The following is a 21,525-nucleotide window of genomic DNA, read 5'->3' as shown; positions in this document are numbered from 1 at the left end:
TCGTTATAAAAGCTAAGCCCCATGTGAGAAAAGTTGCTGTAACAACATCATAGCACCTTTGCTTCAATTTCAAAAGAGAAAAAGGCAATGGTAAAAAGCTTTAATAATAGACTGTGTTTTTATAGGCAACCAATTAGCAGATTAATGAGCCATTTAAATTTCTTTACTTAAAACCAATATTCAAGAAAGATGAACCCCAGATGCAGCCTCTCACACGGACCCACATAACTAAGGACAAATAAATGATGAACCCCAGACGAAGCCTCTCACACTGACCACAAACTAGGAACACATGAAGCCAACGGTGCGCCCCGTCAGCGTGCTGCGGTGTGTGTCCACAAGACGAGCCCCCCGCCCCGAGCCCCGGCCCCGGCAAACAGATAGTGATTGTGCACTGCGCGATGATGCCGTGAGGTGAGAACTTTGGTTCATGCAGGTGGCTGCCAGGGGCCGTGCGCCAGGGCCGCAGCCCCGGCGCCCCACGTCAGCCGTGCTGCTTCCACAGCACCAGGTGGATGCTGTGGTCGGGCATGCTGGTGGCGAAGACCAGGCCCGTGTCGTTGTGCCCGTCCAGTCCGTTCAGCCAGGACGCTTCACCCGCCAGGAAGCTGGAGCCCCTCTTGGACTTCCTATACTCGGGGAGAGGCCAGCGGCTAATCAGGCTCTCTGTCCGCAAGTCCAGGATATACAGGTAGCGGTTGTCAAACAGCAGGGCAAAGATGTCTCCAAAGCCAAGCAAGGCCAGGTTTGCTATCTCCGGAGTCTTGATGACCCTGAGAATATCATAACTGGCGAAGTCCCACTGGTAGAGGCCCAGTGCCGAACTACAGACAATGTATTTGCCATCAAAATGAAGTCTTGGCTGCAGGCAGATACTTCTATCCTCAGAGACAGACAACGTCTTTAAGCACTTACAGTTAATTTCTCTCCCAATTGGCCAAATCTTGATCTCATATTTGTCTGCACTTAAGAGGATGTAGTCTCCAGGGCTGTGCAAGAGAGACTTGACTTTGCACTTCTGCAAGACCACCTTGGTGACCCATTCTGTGTGCCCGGTGAGAGTGTTCAGGCATGTCCCAGCAGATAAAGCCCATACTTTCACGGTGAAGTCTGCAGAGCCACTCACCAAGACGTCCAGTTCGTCGTTGTAGTCAACACTAAACACCGCCCCCGTGTGCCCCCAGAAGTGCTGGGTCCTGGCTCCGGAGCTCCATTCCCAGCAGGCCACGGTGTTGTCAAAGGAGCCTGTCACAAGCTTCTGCTCATCAAACTTCACCGCAGCACAAGTGTGCGTCTGGATGCCATAAACACACTGCCCTGTGCTCACATCCCACAGTTTTGCAGACAAGTCATCTGACCCTGTACACAGAAGTCCATCTTTGTAGTAAAGTGCATACACTCTGGCACTGTGTCCAATTAAAGATGAGGTCTCAAAGGCTTCATGGTCCTCCAGTTGCTTCATTCTCAAAATAGCCTTCAAATAAACCTTCTTCCAGTGCAAAGCGTCCTGAACAGAATCATCTATCTGCCAGCCCAAATTTTTACAGGCGGTCTGCCACACCTCTGTACAGGCACTTATCACCTTATTCCACTGTTTAGAGACGAGGCAGCACGTGAGTAAAGTCTGAGGGTCGAGCCATTTTAACAAATAAAAACTGAGCTCCAGGGGAAGGAGTGTGAGGAAGTCCCGCTTGAGCAGAGTCTCCAGGTTATTGGAGAGGTGTCTGAGCTGGACTGCCCCACTCAGACTAATCAGGTGATCCAGAGTTTCATTTTTCTGCAAGTCCGTCAGAGAAAGAAATGTAACAGAAATGTTATCAAGCCATGTCTCAAAGTCCTTTCTCTCCATAAGGTTATGGAAAAATTTTCCTGAGCGAGCGCCCCAGGGCCCGGGACCTCGCGCCGGGCTCACACCAACTAGGCGCGCTCGGGCCGCCAGAGCCTCCCAGCGGCCAGGTCCGCTCCGCAGCCATGGCGCCTGGACCGGCGGCCGCCGCTCTGGGTCCGCAGCCTCTCAGGGGAGCGGCTTCCGGTGCTCTGAAGCTGTTCATATTTTTCACACCTTTTGAAGCTCTTCATATTTTTCACACGTTTTCAGGCTCTTCATGTTTTTGAACACCGCTTCATGCTCCTCCTATTTTTCAGACCGTTTCTAGCTCCTCATGTATTTCACACCTTTTGAAGCTCTTCATATTTTTCACACGTTTTCAGGCTCTTCATGTTTTTCAACTCCACTTCATGCTCCTCCTATTTATCCGACCGATTCATGCTCCTCAAATTTTTGACACGTTTTGAAGCTCTTCATATTTTTCACAACTTTTCAGGCTCTTCATGTATTTCAACACCGTTTCATGCTCCTCCTATTTTCAGACCGTATCATGCTCCTCATGTATTTTACACCTTTTGAAGCTCTTCATATTTTTCACACCTTTTCAGGCTCTTCATGATTTTGACCACCGATTCATGCTCCTTCTATTTTTCAACCCATTTCATGCTACTCATATTTTTGACACCTTTTGAAGCTCTTCATATTTTTCACACCTTTTCAGGCTCTTCATGTTTCTCAACACCGCATCATGCTCCTCCTATTTTTCAGACCGTTTCATGCTCCTCATATTTTTGACACCGTTTGAAGCTCTTCAGATATTTCACACCTTTTCAGGCTCTTCATGTTTTTCAACACCGCTTCTTGCTCCTGCTATTTTTCAGACCGTTTCATGCTCCTCATATTTTTGACACCTTTTGAAGCTCTTCATATTTTTCACACCTTTCCTGCTCTTAATCTTTTTCAAAACCGTTTCATTCTCATCCTATTTTTCAGACTGTTTCATGCTCCTCATATTATTGACACCTTTAGAAGCTCTTCATAGTTTTCACACGTTTTCAGGCTCTTCATGTTTTTGAACACCGCTTCATGCTCCTCCTATTTTTCAGACCGTTTCTAGCTCCTCATGTATTTCACACCTTTTGAAGCTCTTCATATTTTTCACACCTTTTGAAGCTCCTCATATTTTTCACACATTTTCAGGCTCTTCATGATTTTCAGCACCGCTTCTTGATCCTCCTATTTTTCAGACCGTTTCATTCTCATCTCATTTTTGACGCCTTTTGAAGCTCTTCATATTTTTTACACCTTTGAAGCTCTTCATATTTTTCACACCTTTTCAGTCTCTGCATGTGTTTGAACACCGCTTCATGCCCCTCCTATTTTTCAGACCGTTTCATTCTCATCTCATTTTTGACGCCTTTTGAAGCTCTTCATATTTTTTACACCTTTGAAGCTCTTCATATTTTTCACACCTTTTGAAGCTCTTCATATTTTGCACATCTTTTCAGGCTCTTAATGTTTTTCACAACGACTTCATGCTCCTCCAACTTTTCAGACCGTTCCATGCTCCTCTTATTTTTGACACCTTTTGAAGTTCTTCATATTTTTCACACCTTTTCAGGCTCTTCATGTTTTTCAACACCGCTTCATGCTCCTGCTATTTTGCAGTCCGTTTCATGCTCCTCATATATTTGACACATTTTGAAGCTGTTCATATATTTCACACATTTTCAGGCTCTTCATGTTTTTCAACACCACTTCATGCTCCTCCGATTTTTCAGTCTGTTTCATGCACATCTCATTTTTTACATCTTTTGAAGCTCTTCTTATTTTTCACACCTTTTGAAGCTCTACATATTTTTCACACGTTTTCAGGCTCTTCATGTTTTTCAACACCGTTTCATGCTCCTCCTATTTTTCCGTCCATTTCATGCTCCTCATATTTTTGACACCTTTTGAAGCTCTTCATATTTTTCACAGCTTTTGAAGCTCTTCATATTTTTCACACCTTTTCAGGCTCTTCATGATTTTCAACACAGCTTCATGCACCTCCTATTTTTCAGACCGTTTCATGCTCATCTAATTTTTGACAACTTTTGAAGCTCTTCATATTTTTCATACCTTTTGAAGCTCTTCATATTTTTCACATTTTTGAAGCTCTTCTTATTTTTCTCACGGTTTCAGGCTCTTCATGGTTTTGAAGACCGCTTCATGCTCCTCCTATTTTTGAGACCATTTCATACTCCTTATATGTTTGACATTTTTTGAGGCTCTTCATATTTTTCACACAATTTCAGCCTCTTCATGTTTTTGAACACCGTTTCTTGATCCTCCTATTTTTCAGACCGTTTCATGCTGCTCATATTTTTGACACCTTTTAAGCTCTTCATATTTTTCACACCTTTTCAGGCTCTTCATGTTTTTCAACACTGCTTCATGCTCCTCCTATTTTTCAGACCGTTTCATGCTCCTCATATTTTTGACATCTTTTGAAGCTCTTCATATTTTTCACACATTTTCAGGCTCTTCATGTTTGTCAACATCACTTCATTCTCCTCCTTTTTTTCAGACAGTTTCATGCTCCTCATATTTTTGACACGTTTTGAAGATCCACCTATTTTTCACACCTTTTCAGGCTCTTCATGTTTTTCAACAGCGTTTCATGTTCCTCCTATTTTTCAAACCGTTTCATGCTCCCTCTATTTTTCCGACCGTTTCATTCTCCTCATATTTTTACAATTTTGCAAGCTCTTCATATTTTTCACACCTTTTCAGGCTCTTCATGTTTTTGAACACCGCTTCATGCTCCTCCTATTTTTCAGACCGTTTCTTGCTCCTCCTATTTTTCACCATTTCATTCTCCTCATATTTTCACAATTTTGGAAGCTCTTCATATTTTTCACACCTTTTCAGGCTCTTCATGTTTTTCAACACCGTTTCATGCTCCTCCTATTTTGCAGTCGTTTCATGCTTCTCATATTTTTGAAACCTTTTGAAGCTCTTCGTATTTTTCACAGCTTTTCAGGCTCTTCATGTTTTTCATCACCACTTCAAGCTCCTCCTATTTTCCAGACCGTTCATGCTCCTCATATTTTTGACACCGTTTGAAGCTCTTCATATATTTCACACCTTTTCAGGCTCTTCATGTTTTTCAACACCGCTTCTTGCTCCTCCGATTTTTCAGACCGTTTCATGCTCCTCATATTTTTGACACCTTTCGAAGCTCTTCATATTTTTCACACCTTTCCTGCTCTTAATCTTTTTCAAAACCGTTTCATTCTCATCCTATTTTTCAGACTGTTTCATGCTCCTCATATTATTGACACCTTTAGAAGCTCTTCATACTTTTCACACGTTTTCAGGCTCTTCATATTTTTGAACACCGCTTCATGCTCCTCCTCTTTTTCAGTCATTTCATGCTTCTCATATTTTTGACACCTTTTGAAGCTCTTTGTATTTTTCACACCTTTTCAGGCTCTTCATGTTTTTCAACACCGCTTCATGCTCCTCGTATTTTTCAGACCGTTTCATGCTCCTCATATTTTTGTCACCTTTTGAAGCTCTTCATATTTTTCACACCTTTTCACGCTCTTCATGTTTTTGAGGACCGCTTCATGCTCCTCCTATTTTTCAGAAGCTTCAAGCTTTTCATATTTTTGACACCTTTTGAAGCCCTCAAATTTTTGACACCTTTTCAGGCTCTTCATGTTTTTCAACACCGTTTCATGCTCCTCCTATTTTTCAGACTGTTTCATGCTCCTCATATTTTTGATACCTTTTGAAGCCCTTCATATTTTTCACACCTTTTCAGGCTCTTCATCTTTTTGAACACCGCTTCATGCTCCTCCTATATTTCAGACCGTTTCATGCTCCTCATATTTCTGACACCTTTTGAAGCACTTCATATTGTTCACACCTTTTCAGGCTCTTCATGTTTTTCAACACCGCTTCATGCTCCTCCTATTTTTCAGACCGTTTCATGCTTCTCATATTTTTGAGACCTTGAAGCTCTTCATATTTTTCACACCTTTCACGCTCTTCATGTTTTTAAGGACCGCTTCATGCTCCTCCTATTTTTCAGAAGCTTCAAGCTTTTCATATTTTCGACACCTTTTGAAGCCCTCAAATTTTTCACACCTTTTCAGGCTCTTCATGTTTTTTGACGACTGCTTCTTGCTCCTCCTATTTTTCAGAGTGTTTCATGCTCCTCATATTATTGACACCTTTTGAAGCTCTTCATATATTTCACACCTTTTCAAGCTCTTCATCTTCTTCAAAACCATTTCATGCTCCTCATATTTTTCAGACCGTTTCTTGTTCCTCATATTTTTGACACCTTTTGAAGCTCTTCATATTTTTCACACCTTTTCAGGCTCTTCATGTTTTTGAATACCGTTTCATGCTCCTCCTGTTTTTCAGACTGTTTCATGCTCCTCATATTTTTGACACCTTTTGAAGCTCTTCATATTTCTCACACCTTTTCTGGCTCTTCATGTTTTTGAACACAGTTTCATGCTCCTCCTATTTTTCATACCGTTTCATGCTCCTCATATTTTTGACACCTTTTCAAACTCTTCATATTTTTCACAACTTTTGAAACTCTTTATATTTTGCACACCTTTTCAGGCTCTTGAAGTTTTTCACAACCACTTCATGCTCCTCCTACATTTCAGACCATTTCATGCTCCTCATATTTTTGACACCTTTTGAAGCTCTTCATATTTTTCACACCTTTTCAGGCTCTTCATGTTTCTCAACACCGCTTCATGCTCCTCCTAGTTTTCAGACCGTTTCATGCTCCTCATATTTGTGACACCATTTGAAGCTCTTCATATTTTTCACACCTTTTCAGTCTCTTCATGTTTTTGAACACCGTTTCATGATCCTCCTATTTTTCAGAACGTTTCATGCTCCTCATATTTTGACACCTTTTAAAGCTCTTCATGTATTTCACACCTTTTGTGGCTCTTCATGTATTTCAACACCGCTTCATGCTCCTCCTATTTTTGAGACCATTTCATACTCCTTATATATTTGACATTTTTTGAGGCTCTTCATATGTTTCACACCTTTTCAGGCTCTTCATGTTTTTGAACACCGGTTCATGCTCCTAGTATTTTTCAGACCATTTCATGCTCATCTCATTTTGACACCTTTGAAGCTCTTCAAATTTTTCACACCTTTTGAAGCTCTTCATATTTTTCACATTTTTGAAGCTATTCATATTTTTCACACGGTTTCAGGCTCTTCATGTTTTTCAACACCGCTTCATGATCCTCTTTTTTTTAAGAACGTTTCATGTTCCTCATATTTTGACACCTTTTAAAGCTCTTCATATTTCTCACACCTTTTCAGGCTCTTCATGGTTTAGAACACCGCTTCATCCTCCTCCTATTTTTCAGACCGTTTCATGCTCCTCATATTATTGAAACCTTTTGAAGCTATTCATATTTCTCACACCTTTTCATGCTCTTCATGTTTTTGAACACCGGTTCATGCTCCTAGTATTTTTCAGACCGTTTCATGCTCATCTCATTTTAGACACCTTTTGAAGCTTTTCATATATTTCACATCTTTTGAAACTCTTCATATTTTTCACACCTTTTCAGGCTCTTCATGTTTTTGAACACCGCTTCATGCTCGTCCTATTTTTCAGACCGTATCATCCTCCTCATATTTTTCACACCTTTTGAAGCTCTTCATATTTTTCACACCTTATCAGGCTCTTCAGGTTTTTGAACATCGCTTCATGGTCTTCCTATTTATCAGACCGTTTCATGCTCCTCATATTTTGGACACGTTTTGAAGCTCTTCATATTTTTCACAGCTTTTCAGGCTCTTCACGATTTTCAACACCGCTTCATGCTCCTCCTATTTTTCAGACCGTTTAATGCTCCTCATGTATTTCACACCTTTTGAAGCTCTGCATATTTTTCACACCTTTTCAGGCTCTTCATGTTTTTCAACACCGCTTCTTGATCCTCCTATTTTTCAGACCGTTTCATGCTCCTCATGTATTTCACACCTTTTGAAGCTTTTCATATTTTTCACACCTTTTAAGCTTTTCATATTTTTCACACCTTTCCAGGCTCTTCATGTTTTTGAACACCGCTTCATGCTCCTCCTATTCTTCAGACCGTTTCATGCTCCTCATATTTTTCACACCTTTTGAAGATCATTATATATTTCACACCTTTTCAGGCACTTCATGTTCTTCAACACCACTTCATGCTCCTCCTATTTTTCAGACCGCTTCATGCTCATCTCATTTTTTATACCTTTTGAAGCTGTTCATATTTTTCTTTTTTTTTTTTTAAATATGCAAAAACACATTTTTATTTGAGTACATTCATGAAGAGTAGAAGTTAGCTGGGTCTCTTAAGCTGCAACCATTAAGTATGTTCACACTAGTCAAGACTGTAACACAAGTTTTAAGCAACTGGGGGAGACTGGATACACACGGAAACGACTTGATAGCAAAACACCTTTTTGCACCGAGCACGGTCACTCAGCCTCATCAGGCTGAAGGGAGTGGTACAAAGGTAACTGGTAATCCATCTGGTGACTTATCCTGAAAGAAATCCCATTTCCTAGAGCAAGCGCAGGGAGCTGCAGATCAGGACACAGAGGTGGCCGGCAGGCACTTGTGTCGGGAGTGCTAACCTGGCCCCTCTGTCAGACACTGTCTAGGGACTGCAGAATTCTCAAGAGGGTCTTGGTCCCCTCAAACCTTGGCAAGCACCAGCATAAGCAGGTAGGAAGGTTGTGTCGGGGACAGACCTGGGGCCTCTCCCCTACGCTGACAACCCCGTGGCGCTGAAGGAAAGCGGAGAGTGCGCCCTGGCGCAGGCTGCCTCCCAGGGCAGCAGTCTGACTACACGCTTCCCTACAGGCAACGGCAAGCGGTTCGGATGCCAGGGCCCGGCAGAGGCCCAGACGAGGAGGCATGGAGAGCCAGATGTGAGACGGTGGAGAGACCCATCTCTAGGCACCCCAGAAGTCGGGGCAACCACCACGGCTTCAGGGGTTGGCTGGGTTTGGCCAAAGTAACGCATCAAGCTGGGCTCCTCTCCTTAGCCGCTTCTGTTCAGCTGAAACGCCTCACCTGACAGCAACGATTTCTGCATGACTAACATAATACTGTTTGCAAAAGTACTTCTTTTCTCCCTAAGATGTTTTACAAATGCAGAGCACTCAACATTCTCCCGAGAGCAAACACTAGCATGATCACATGACCCTCACTCATGTTTTCCTGAGCACTCCCAATGGCCAGAACAGAGTAACTTTGAACTAGGAAAAAGGAAGTGCACACCTTAAAACCGAATAGCAACATTCCCTTTCCTCCACTTAAAAGCTATTCAAACATGTGTACTTCCTGTGGGATTTGTTCAAAGTCAAGCCCCTCCCCTGGAGGAAGTCTTTCTTCCTACTTCTCTGATAGGTCTAAGATGTCAGGTGAAACCCAGCTGTTGACATCACTTATTATATTCTTCAAATAATGGGGTTTGCTGTGGGGGGGGAACCAGCTTCCTTTGGAATGGGAACCAAGTCTGCTGAAACCTCACACCCCCTCAGCTCTCTCGGACCCCATCCTCTCCCCAGAGCCCCAAGTTCTTATGAGTCCCTCCAGAGACCTGAGCTGACAGCCACCCCACCTTCTACCACACCAGGGTTACTGGAGAAATCCAATGCTCGGGAAGAAAGATGGAGTCTATCTGTTCATGACCTAAGAATTTTTCAGAAATGAGAATACTCACTAAAGAAGCAGCAAAGGCAAATCCCTAGCCTCTGAGCTACGGAAGCAGAAGTCAGTGTCCGGGAAAGAGCGCCCCCAACTCTGTGAAAGGAGCCTGAGTTACCCCTATCCACTGTGCTCAACTCCCCACCTCGCTTTATTCTTTTCCAAAGGATGGGTCGGTTTTCCATTTTTATAGAAGTTGTTGTTGTTTAGTCACTAAGTCGTGTCCAACTCTTTGCCACACCATGGACTGCATGCAGCACGCCAGGCTCCTCCTCTGTCCTCCACTATCTCCCAGAGTTTGCTCAAATTCATGTCCACTGAGTCAGTGATGCTATCAAACTATCTCTTCAGCCCCCTTCTCCTTTTGCCTTCAATCTTTCTCAACATCAGGGTCTTCTCTTAATGAGTTGCCTCTTTGCATCAGGTGGCCAAAGAATTGGAGCCTCAGCTTCAGCATCAGTCCTTTCAGTGAATATTCAGGGTTGATTTCCTTTAGGATTGATTGATCTCCTGGCTGTCCAAGGGACTTCAAGAGTCTTCTCCATCACCACAATTCAAAAGCATCAGTTCTTTGGTGCTCAGCCTTATTTATGGTCCAACTCTCACATCTGTACATGACTACTGGAAAAACCGTGGCTCTGACTCTATGGACCGCAACACTATACGAAGAGGGATGAAGACAGGGCTCTGAGCACCGAGGTCAGAATCAGCTGCGCCACCTCGGTGGTAACCTTGGTACTCGCCACTGAAAACCGAAAGGAGACGGGGCCTGCCATACAAGCTTTAGGTCTGTCATTTCAAAGTTTCCCCACAGATGACTACATAATCGCGTGGTCTTTAAAGCAACTGGATGTATGTCGGAAGGTGAGGTGGGACTACGGATGATCATTAGACCTGTGATCTCAGTTTCATGTTCCAGGTGGATGAAAATGAGAAAAGTCATTTCCCCTCACCGTGGCCCAAAGCCTCCTGGGTTTCCTGAGAAGTAGATTCCAGCTTTGAACCTAGTCCCATTTCTTAAAAGGACCAAGCAGCACTCACCCACAGAAATCAATGTGAGATGGATTTGGGGTATGAAGATCTTGTTCTTTCACCTGATTTCCTCAGAGTCTCGGCATGGATATTACCTAAATCCATCCTTGGGAGCAACCGTCAGTTCTCATAAACCCTGACTTTGCAGCATTTGGAGGTCTGTTGTCAGGCTCTAGGGTGATAGGATTTGGGAGTGTGGTGTTCCCCCTGTACTTTGAATCATTCTCAGCTCTACCAGCAACCCTTTTCCTACCTGAAAAATGGGTTAATATCAAAGTTAACAAGAAGAAAGAATCCCTCATATTCCCAGGCAGGGCCTCCCACTCAGGCTCCAGCTCTTAAATTCATCTTCTAACTATTAATACTTTCCTGGAGGTCCGTGACTGAAACGCCCCCTCCTCACTCCTCTGTCACACAACTGGGAACTCTTAAATTCTTCCCAACACTCGTTCCCTAGACTGTCTCCCTAATGTTTGTGACAATTACATTAAAACACCGCCACTGTCGAATCACAGCCTCGCCTACTCTGCAGGAATGAGAAGGTGGGGAATGTGAACTGGCAGCCTGCAGACTCGCTTCGTTTATTAGCCCACTGCATTTCACATGATCTCCAAGTCATTGTCCACATTTTTAAAATTAGGGAATTATAAACACAATTCTGGAGGCCTAGCTCCACCTGACACATCAGAAGGCCTGTGCAACGCTGGGCTTCCTCCCGCGTGGCAGGCAGGGCTCTGAAACCGCCCGTCAGAGGAGCGTCCCCTGGTACAGCTCCATCCTGCCCGGAGGGCGGCGCTCACCTATGCTCTCTGCATGGCTCCCCGGGCCTGTGAGTTTGCAAACCCCAATCTAGCGCAAGTCCTTCACTTTCAACAGAAAGTTAGCCTGCCTGAGGCAACCCATCAAGAGAGAGACAGCGGAGGACGGAGCGTCAGGGTCAGGGACCTCTCCCTCTGAACTGGCACACCCTGCCTCTCCAGAGAACCCCAACTCCTCTCAGCACTTCTTCCACCAACTGCATACAGTTTTTAAAGCAGACTATGTTAACATTTTCCACATTCCCTTTTATCCATTCTTTTTTTTTGCATGTTTGATTTCCTTATAGATGACAACTTTGTATCAGTGGTTTCATTTATAGATGATCTCCAAGATCATCATGCCAAGAAACAACGAATTAGCAATCGGACAAAACTGAAGCATCAACTTTTGCACAGCTCGGCAGACACAGGACCAGAAAGAATCCCAGAAATCAAATGACAGCCTAACAACTAGCTATACAGACACAGAAAACGGGGCCAGAGAACTGCACTCCTGGGCTGCGGGGCTCCTAGGGAACAGAGCCAGGCTTCAGTCTGCCAGCTTGGCGCCTTCCACTGAACCGTGTCCCCTCTACGCAGTCATGGAGGTGGCAGGTGACCCAGCCAGCTTGTTCCACAGAAACAAAGACTACAGAACTTCGTGCATCTCAGACACGGCCGACCTTGGCTCTGACAAGAATGAGGGCTTAAAACGTGTCACAAACCATCAATCTATAGAACTGGATTTGCACTGAAGACACATTTTCTTTAGAACTGGTATTTGGTGGAGAGCATGAATGTCACAGAACTTGGTGGTCTTTATAACACGGGTCGTTATAAAAGCTAAGCCCCATGTGAGAAAAGTTGCTGTAACAACATCATAGCACCTTTGCTTCAATTTCAAAAGAGAAAAAGGCAATGGTAAAAAGCTTTAATAATAGACTGTGTTTTTATAGGCAACCAATTAGCAGATTAATGAGCCATTTAAATTTCTTTACTTAAAACCAATATTCAAGAAAGATGAACCCCAGATGCAGCCTCTCACACGGACCCACATAACTAAGGACAAATAAATGATGAACCCCAGACGAAGCCTCTCACACTGACCACAAACTAGGAACACATGAAGCCAACGGTGCGCCCCGTCAGCGTGCTGCGGTGTGTGTCCACAAGACGAGCCCCCCGCCCCGAGCCCCGGCCCTGGCAAACAGATAGTGATTGTGCACTGCGCGATGATGCCGTGAGGTGAGAACTTTGGTTCATGCAGGTGGCTGCCAGGGGCCGTGCGCCAGGGCCGCAGCCCCGGCGCCCCACGTCAGCCGTGCTGCTTCCACAGCACCAGGTGGATGCTGTGGTCGGGCATGCTGGTGGCGAAGACCAGGCCCGTGTCGTTGTGCCCGTCCAGTCCGTTCAGCCAGGACGCTTCACCCGCCAGGAAGCTGGAGCCCCTCTTGGACTTCCTATACTCGGGGAGAGGCCAGCGGCTAATCAGGCTCTCTGTCCGCAAGTCCAGGATATACAGGTAGCGGTTGTCAAACAGCAGGGCAAAGATGTCTCCAAAGCCAAGCAAGGCCAGGTTTGCTATCTCCGGAGTCTTGATGACCCTGAGAATATCATAACTGGCGAAGTCCCACTGGTAGAGGCCCAGTGCCGAACTACAGACAATGTATTTGCCATCAAAATGAAGTCTTGGCTGCAGGCAGATACTTCTATCCTCAGAGACAGACAACGTCTTTAAGCACTTACAGTTAATTTCTCTCCCAATTGGCCAAATCTTGATCTCATATTTGTCTGCACTTAAGAGGATGTAGTCTCCAGGGCTGTGCAAGAGAGACTTGACTTTGCACTTCTGCAAGACCACCTTGGTGACCCATTCTGTGTGCCCGGTGAGAGTGTTCAGGCATGTCCCAGCAGATAAAGCCCATACTTTCACGGTGAAGTCTGCAGAGCCACTCACCAAGACGTCCAGTTCGTCGTTGTAGTCAACACTAAACACCGCCCCCGTGTGCCCCCGGAAGTGCTGGGTCCTGGCTCCGGAGCTCCATTCCCAGCAGGCCACGGTGTTGTCAAAGGAGCCTGTCACAAGCTTCTGCTCATCAAACTTCACCGCAGCACAAGTGTGCGTCTGGATGCCATAAACACACTGCCCTGTGCTCACATCCCACAGTTTTGCAGACAAGTCATCTGACCCTGTACACAGAAGTCCATCTTTGTAGTAAAGTGCATACACTCTGGCACTGTGTCCAATTAAAGATGAGGTCTCAAAGGCTTCATGGTCCTCCAGTTGCTTCATTCTCAAAATAGCCTTCAAATAAACCTTCTTCCAGTGCAAAGCGTCCTGAACAGAATCATCTATCTGCCAGCCCAAATTTTTACAGGCGGTCTGCCACACCTCTGTACAGGCACTTATCACCTTATTCCACTGTTTAGAGACGAGGCAGCACGTGAGTAAAGTCTGAGGGTCGAGCCATTTTAACAAATAAAAACTGAGCTCCAGGGGAAGGAGTGTGAGGAAGTCCCGCTTGAGCAGAGTCTCCAGGTTATTGGAGAGGTGTCTGAGCTGGACTGCCCCACTCAGACTAATCAGGTGATCCAGAGTTTCATTTTTCTGCAAGTCCGTCAGAGAAAGAAATGTAACAGAAATGTTATCAAGCCATGTCTCAAAGTCCTTTCTCTCCATAAGGTTATGGAAAAATTTTCCTGAGCGAGCGCCCCAGGGCCCGGGACCTCGCGCCGGGCTCACACCAACTAGGCGCGCTCGGGCCGCCAGAGCCTCCCAGCGGCCAGGTCCGCTCCGCAGCCATGGCGCCTGGACCGGCGGCCGCCGCTCTGGGTCCGCAGCCTCTCAGGGGAGCGGCTTCCGGTGCTCTGAAGCTGTTCATATTTTTCACACCTTTTGAAGCTCTTCATATTTTTCACACGTTTTCAGGCTCTTCATGTTTTTGAACACCGCTTCATGCTCCTCCTATTTTTCAGACCGTTTCTAGCTCCTCATGTATTTCACACCTTTTGAAGCTCTTCATATTTTTCACACGTTTTCAGGCTCTTCATGTTTTTCAACTCCACTTCATGCTCCTCCTATTTATCCGACCGATTCATGCTCCTCAAATTTTTGACACGTTTTGAAGCTCTTCATATTTTTCACAACTTTTCAGGCTCTTCATGTATTTCAACACCGTTTCATGCTCCTCCTATTTTCAGACCGTATCATGCTCCTCATGTATTTTACACCTTTTGAAGCTCTTCATATTTTTCACACCTTTTCAGGCTCTTCATGATTTTGACCACCGATTCATGCTCCTTCTATTTTTCAACCCATTTCATGCTACTCATATTTTTGACACCTTTTGAAGCTCTTCATATTTTTCACACCTTTTCAGGCTCTTCATGTTTTAGAACACCGCTTCATGCTCCTCCTATTTTTCAGACCGTTTCATGCTCCTCTTATTTTTCACACATTTTGAAGCTCTTCATATTTTTCACAATTTTTCAGGCTCTTCATGTTTTTGAACACCGCTTCATGCTCCTCCTATTTTTCAGACCGTTTCTAGCTCCTCATGTATTTCACACCTTTTGAAGCTCTTCATATTTTTCACACGTTTTCAGGCTCTTCATGTTTTTCAACTCCACTTCATGCTCCTCCTATTTATCTGACCGATTCATGCTCCTCAAATTTTTGACACGTTTTGAAGCTCTTCATATTTTTCACAACTTTTCAGGCTCTTCATGTATTTCAACACCGTTTCATGCTCCTCCTATTTTCAGACCGTATCATGCTCCTCATGTATTTTACACCTTTTGAAGCTCTTCATATTTTTCACACCTTTTCAGGCTCTTCATGATTTTGACCACCGATTCATGCTCCTTCTATTTTTCAACCCATTTCATGCTACTCATATTTTTGACACCTTTTGAAGCTCTTCATATTTTTCACACCTTTTCAGGCTCTTCATGTTTCTCAACACCGCATCATGCTCCTCCTATTTTTCAGACCGTTTCATGCTCCTCATATTTTTGACACCGTTTGAAGCTCTTCATATATTTCACACCTTTTCAGGCTCTTCATGTTTTTCAACACCGCTTCTTGCTCCTGCTATTTTTCAGACCGTTTCATGCTCCTCATATTTTTGACACCTTTTGAAGCTCTTCATATTTTTCACACCTTTCCTGCTCTTAATCTTTTTCAAAACCGTTTCATTCTCATCCTATTTTTCAGACTGTTTCATGCTCCTCATATTATTGACACCTTTAGAAGCTCTTCATAGTTTTCACACGTTTTCAGGCTCTTCATGTTTTTGAACACCGCTTCATGCTCCTCCTATTTTTCAGACCGTTTCTAGCTCCTCATGTATTTCACACCTTTTGAAGCTCTTCATATTTTTCACACCTTTTGAAGCTCCTCATATTTTTCACACATTTTCAGGCTCTTCATGATTTTCAGCACCGCTTCTTGATCCTCCTATTTTTCAGACCGTTTCATTCTCATCTCATTTTTGACGCCTTTTGAAGCTCTTCATATTTTTTACACCTTTGAAGCTCTTCATATTTTTCACACCTTTTCAGTCTCTGCATGTGTTTGAACACCGCTTCATGCCCCTCCTATTTTTCAGACCGTTTCATTCTCATCTCATTTTTGACGCCTTTTGAAGCTCTTCATATTTTTTACACCTTTGAAGCTCTTCATATTTTTCACACCTTTTGAAGCTCTTCATATTTTGCACATCTTTTCAGGCTCTTAATGTTTTTCACAACGACTTCATGCTCCTCCAACTTTTCAGACCGTTCCATGCTCCTCTTATTTTTGACACCTTTTGAAGTTCTTCATATTTTTCACACCTTTTCAGGCTCTTCATGTTTTTCAACACCGCTTCATGCTCCTGCTATTTTGCAGTCCGTTTCATGCTCCTCATATATTTGACACATTTTGAAGCTGTTCATATATTTCACACATTTTCAGGCTCTTCATGTTTTTCAACACCACTTCATGCTCCTCCGATTTTTCAGTCTGTTTCATGCACATCTCATTTTTTACATCTTTTGAAGCTCTTCTTATTTTTCACACCTTTTGAAGCTCTACATATTTTTCACACGTTTTCAGGCTCTTCATGTTTTTCAACACCGTTTCATGCTCCTCCTATTTTTCCGTCCATTTCATGCTCCTCATATTTTTGACACCTTTTGAAGCTCTTCATATTTTTCACAGCTTTTGAAGCTCTTCATATTTTTCACACCTTTTCAGGCTCTTCATGATTTTCAACACAGCTTCATGCACCTCCTATTTTTCAGACCGTTTCATGCTCATCTAATTTTTGACAACTTTTGAAGCTCTTCATATTTTTCATACCTTTTGAAGCTCTTCATATTTTTCACATTTTTGAAGCTCTTCTTATTTTTCTCACGGTTTCAGGCTCTTCCTGGTTTTCAAGACCGCTTCATGCTCCTCCTATTTTTGAGACCATTTCATACTCCTTATATGTTTGACATTTTTTGAGGCTCTTCATATTTTTCACACAATTTCAGCCTCTTCATGTTTTTGAACACCGTTTCTTGATCCTCCTATTTTTCAGACCGTTTCATGCTGCTCATATTTTTGACACCTTTTAAGTTCTTCATATTTTTCACACCTTTTCAGGCTCTTCATGTTTTTCAACACCGCTTCATGCTCCTCCTATTTTTCAGACCGTTTCATGCTCCTCATATTTTTGACATCTTTTGAAGCTCTTCATATTTTTCACACATTTTCAGGCTCTTCATGTTTGTCAACATCACTTCATTCTCCTCCTTTTTTTCAGACAGTTTCATGCTCCTCATATTTTTGACACGTTTTGAAGATCCACCTATTTTTCACACCTTTTCAGGCTCTTCATGTTTTTCAACAGCGTTTCATGTTCCTCCTATTTTTCAAACCGTTTCATGCTCCCTCTATTTTTCAGACCGTTTCATTCTCCTCATATTTTTACAATTTTGCAAGCTCTTCATATTTTTCACACCTTTTCAGGCTCTTCATGTTTTTGAACACCGCTTCATGCTCCTCCTATTTTTCAGACCGTTTCTTGCTCCTCCTATTTTTTACCATTTCATTCTCCTCATATTTTCACAATTTTGGAAGCTCTTCATATTTTTCACACCTTTTCAGGCTCTTCATGTTTTTCAACACCGTTTCATGCTCCTCCTATTTTGCAGTCGTTTCATGCTTCTCATATTTTTGAAACCTTTTGAAGCTCTTCGTATTTTTCACAGCTTTTCAGGCTCTTCATGTTTTTCATCACCACTTCAAGCTCCTCCTATTTTCCAGACCGTTCATGCTCCTCATATTTTTGACACCTTTTGAAGATCTTCCTATTTTTCACACCTTTTCAGGCTCTTCATGTTCTTCAACACCGCATCATGCTCCTCCTATTTTTCAGACCGTTTCATGCTCCTCATATTTTTGACACCGTTTGAAGCTCTTCATATATTTCACACCTTTTCAGGCTCTTCATGTTTTTCAACACCGCTTCTTGCTCCTCCGATTTTTCAGACCGTTTCATGCTCCTCATATTTTTGACACCTTTTGAAGCTCTTCATATTTTTCACACCTTTCCTGCTCTTAATCTTTTTCAAAACCGTTTCATTCTCATCCTATTTTTCAGACTGTTTCATGCTCCTCATATTATTGACACCTTTAGAAGCTCTTCATAGTTTTCACACGTTTTCAGGCTCTTCATATTTTTGAACACCGCTTCATGCTCCTCCTCTTTTTCAGTCATTTCATGCTTCTCATATTTTTGACACCTTTTGAAGCTCTTTGTATTTTTCACACCTTTTCAGGCTCTTCATGTTTTTCAACACCGCTTCATGCTCCTCGTATTTTTCAGACCGTTTCATGCTCCTCATATTTTTGTCACCTTTTGAAGCTCTTCATATTTTTCACACCTTTTCACGCTCTTCATGTTTTTGAGGACCGCTTCATGCTCCTCCTATTTTTCAGAAGCTTCAAGCTTTTCATATTTTTGACACCTTTTGAAGCCCTCAAATTTTTGACACCTTTTCAGGCTCTTCATGTTTTTCAACACCGTTTCATGCTCCTCCTATTTTTCAGACTGTTTCATGCTCCTCATATTTTTGATACCTTTTGAAGCCCTTCATATTTTTCACACCTTTTCAGGCTCTTCATCTTTTTGAACACCGCTTCATGCTCCTCCTATATTTCAGACCGTTTCATGCTCCTCATATTTCTGACACCTTTTGAAGCACTTCATATTTTTCACACCTTTTCAGGCTCTTCATGTTTTTCAACACCGCTTCATGCTCCTCCTATTTTTCAGACCGTTTCATGCTTCTCATATTTTTGAGACCTTGAAGCTCTTCATATTTTTCACACCTTTCACGCTCTTCATGTTTTTAAGGACCGCTTCATGCTCCTCCTATTTTTCAGAAGCTTCAAGCTTTTCATATTTTTGACACCTTTTGAAGCCCTCAAATTTTTCACACCTTTTCAGGCTCTTCATGTTTTTTGACGACTGCTTCTTGCTCCTCCTATTTTTCAGAGTGTTTCATGCTCCTCATATTATTGACACCTTTTGAAGCTCTTCATATATTTCACACCTTTTCAAGCTCTTCATCTTCTTCAAAACCATTTCATGCTCCTCATATTTTTCAGACCGTTTCTTGTTCCTCATATTTTTGACACCTTTTGAAGCTCTTCATATTTTTCACACCTTTTCAGGCTCTTCATGTTTTTGAACACCGTTTCATGCTCTTCCTGTTTTTCAGACTGTTTCATGCTCCTCATATTTTTGACACCTTTTGAAGCTCTTCATATTTCTCACACCTTTTCTGGCTCTTCATGTTTTTGAACATAGTTTCATGCTCCTCTTATTTTTCATACCGTTTCATGCTCCTCATATTTTTGACACCTTTTCAAACTCTTCATATTTTTCACAACTTTTGAAACTCTTTATATTTTGCACACCTTTTCAGGCTCTTGAAGTTTTTCACAACCACTTCATGCTCCTCCTACATTTCAGACCATTTCATGCTCCTCATATTTTTGACACCTTTTGAAGCTCTTCATATTTTTCACACCTTTTCAGGCTCTTCATGTTTCTCAACACCGCTTCATGCTCCTCCTAGTTTTCAGACCGTTTCATGCTCCTCATATTTGTGACACCATTTGAAGCTCTTCATATTTTTCACACCTTTTCAGGCTCTTCATGTTTTTGAACACCGTTTCATGATCCTCCTATTTTTCAGAACGTTTCATGCTCCTCATATTTTGACACCTTTTAAAGCTCTTCATGTATTTCACACCTTTTGTGGCTCTTCATCTACTTCAACACCGCTTCATGCTCCTCCTATTTTTGAGACCATTTCATACTCCTTATATTTTTGACATTTTTTGAGGCTCTTCATATGTTTCACACCTTTTCAGGCTCTTCATGTTTTTGAACACCGGTTCATGCTCCTAGTATTTTTCAGACCATTTCATGCTCATCTCATTTTGACACCTTTGAAGCTCTTCAAATTTTTCACACCTTTTGAAGCTCTTCATATTTTTCACATTTTTGAAGCTATTCATATTTTTCACACGGTTTCGGGCTCTTCATGTTTTTCAACACCGCTTCATGATCCTCTTTTTTTTAAGAACGTTTCATGTTCCTCATATTTTGACACCTTTTAAAGCTCTTCATATTTCTCACACCTTTTCAGGCTCTTCATGGTTTAGAACACCGCTTCATCCTCCTCCTATTTTTCAGACCATTTCATGCTCCTCATATTATTGAAACCTTTTGAAGCTATTCATATTTCTCACACCTTTTCAGGCTCTTCATGTTTTTGAACACCGGTTCATGCTCCTAGTATTTTTCAGACCGTTTCATGCTCATCTCATTTTAGACACCTTTTGAAGCTTTTCATATATTTCACATCTTTTGAAACTCTTCATATTTTTCACACCTTTTCAGGCTCTTCATGTTTTTGAACACCGCTTCATGCTCGTCCTATTTTTCAGACCGGATCATGCTCCTCATATTTTTCACACCTTTTGAAGCTCTTCATATTTTTCACACCTTATCAGGCTCTTCAGGTTTCTGAACATCGCTTCATGGTCTTCCTATTTATCAGACCGTTTCATGCTCCTCATATTTTGGACACGTTTTGAAGCTCTTCATATTTTTCACACCTTTTCAGGCTCTTTATGTTTTTCAACACAACTTCATGCTCCTCCTATTTTTCAGACCTTATCACGCTCCTCATGTATTTCACACGTTTTGAAGCTCTTCATATTTTTCACACCTTTTCATGCTCTTCACGTTTTTGAACACCGTTTCATGCTCCTCTATTTTTCCAACCGTTTCATGCTCCTCATATTTTTGACACCTTTTGAAGCTCTTCATATTTTCCACACCTTTTCTGGCTCTTCATGTTTTTCAACACCGCTTCATGATTTTCCTATTTCTCAGAGTGTTTCATGCTCCTCATATTTTTGACACCTTTTGAAAATCTTCGTATTTTTCACACTTTTCAGGCTCTTCATGTTTTTCAACACGGCTTCATGCTCCTCCAATTTTCAGACTGTTTCATTCTCCTCATATTTTTGACAACTTTTGAAGCTCTTCATATATTTCACACCTTTTCAGGCTCTTAATTTTTTTCAACACCACTTCATGCTCCTCCTATTTTTCAGACCGTTTCATGCTCATCTCATTTTTGACACCTTTTGAAGCTCTTCATATTTTTCACTCCTTTTGAAGCTCTTCATATTTTTCACACCTTTGCAGGCTCTTCATGTTTTTCAACATCGCTTCATGCTCCTCCTATTTTCAGACCGTTTCATGCTCCTCATATTTTTGACACCTTTTGAAGCTCTTCATATTTTTCACACCTTTTCAGGCTCTTCATGTGTTTCAACACCGCTTCATGCTCCTCTATTTTTCAGAACATTTCATGCTCCTAATAATTCTGACACATTTTGAAGCTCTTCATATATTTCAAATCTTTTCAGGCTCTTCATGTTTTGGAACACCTCTTCATGCTCCTCCTATTTTTCAGACCTTTTCATGCTCCTTTCATTTTTCACACCTTTTGAAGCTCTTCATATTTTTCACACCTTTTGAAGCTCTTTATATTTTTCACACCTTTTCAGG

At 42.4% G+C, this 21,525-nt stretch overlaps 2 protein-coding genes across 2 annotated transcripts; both read right to left on the bottom strand.

Moving 5' to 3' along the window:
• Nucleotides 1-389: 389 nt before the first annotated feature.
• On the bottom strand, nucleotides 390-1,870 carry LOC133053694 (F-box/WD repeat-containing protein 2-like). Its single transcript, XM_061138216.1, has one exon. The coding sequence runs from the start codon at nucleotides 1,847-1,849 to the stop codon at nucleotides 485-487; it is 1,365 nt and encodes a 454-aa protein (XP_060994199.1). The 5' UTR covers nucleotides 1,850-1,870; the 3' UTR covers nucleotides 390-484.
• Nucleotides 1,871-12,635: 10,765 nt separating this feature from the next.
• LOC133053695 (F-box/WD repeat-containing protein 2-like) lies at nucleotides 12,636-14,099 on the bottom strand. Its single transcript, XM_061138217.1, has one exon. The coding sequence runs from the start codon at nucleotides 14,076-14,078 to the stop codon at nucleotides 12,714-12,716; it is 1,365 nt and encodes a 454-aa protein (XP_060994200.1). The 5' UTR covers nucleotides 14,079-14,099; the 3' UTR covers nucleotides 12,636-12,713.
• Between the last annotated feature and the right edge of the window lie 7,426 nt (nucleotides 14,100-21,525).

Source organism: Dama dama, unplaced genomic scaffold (assembly GCF_033118175.1).
Source record: "Dama dama isolate Ldn47 unplaced genomic scaffold, ASM3311817v1 ptg000125l, whole genome shotgun sequence".
NCBI lineage: Eukaryota > Metazoa > Chordata > Mammalia > Artiodactyla > Cervidae > Dama > Dama dama.
This window is presented reverse-complemented; position numbering and strand designations above follow the sequence as displayed.

Bases quoted from the DNA above. Each gene is read 5' to 3' on its own strand.
- LOC133053694 (XM_061138216.1), bottom strand. From the start codon at position 1,849: ATGGAGAGAAAGGACTTTGAGACATGGCTTGATAACATTTCTGTTACA.
- LOC133053695 (XM_061138217.1), bottom strand. From the start codon at position 14,078: ATGGAGAGAAAGGACTTTGAGACATGGCTTGATAACATTTCTGTTACA.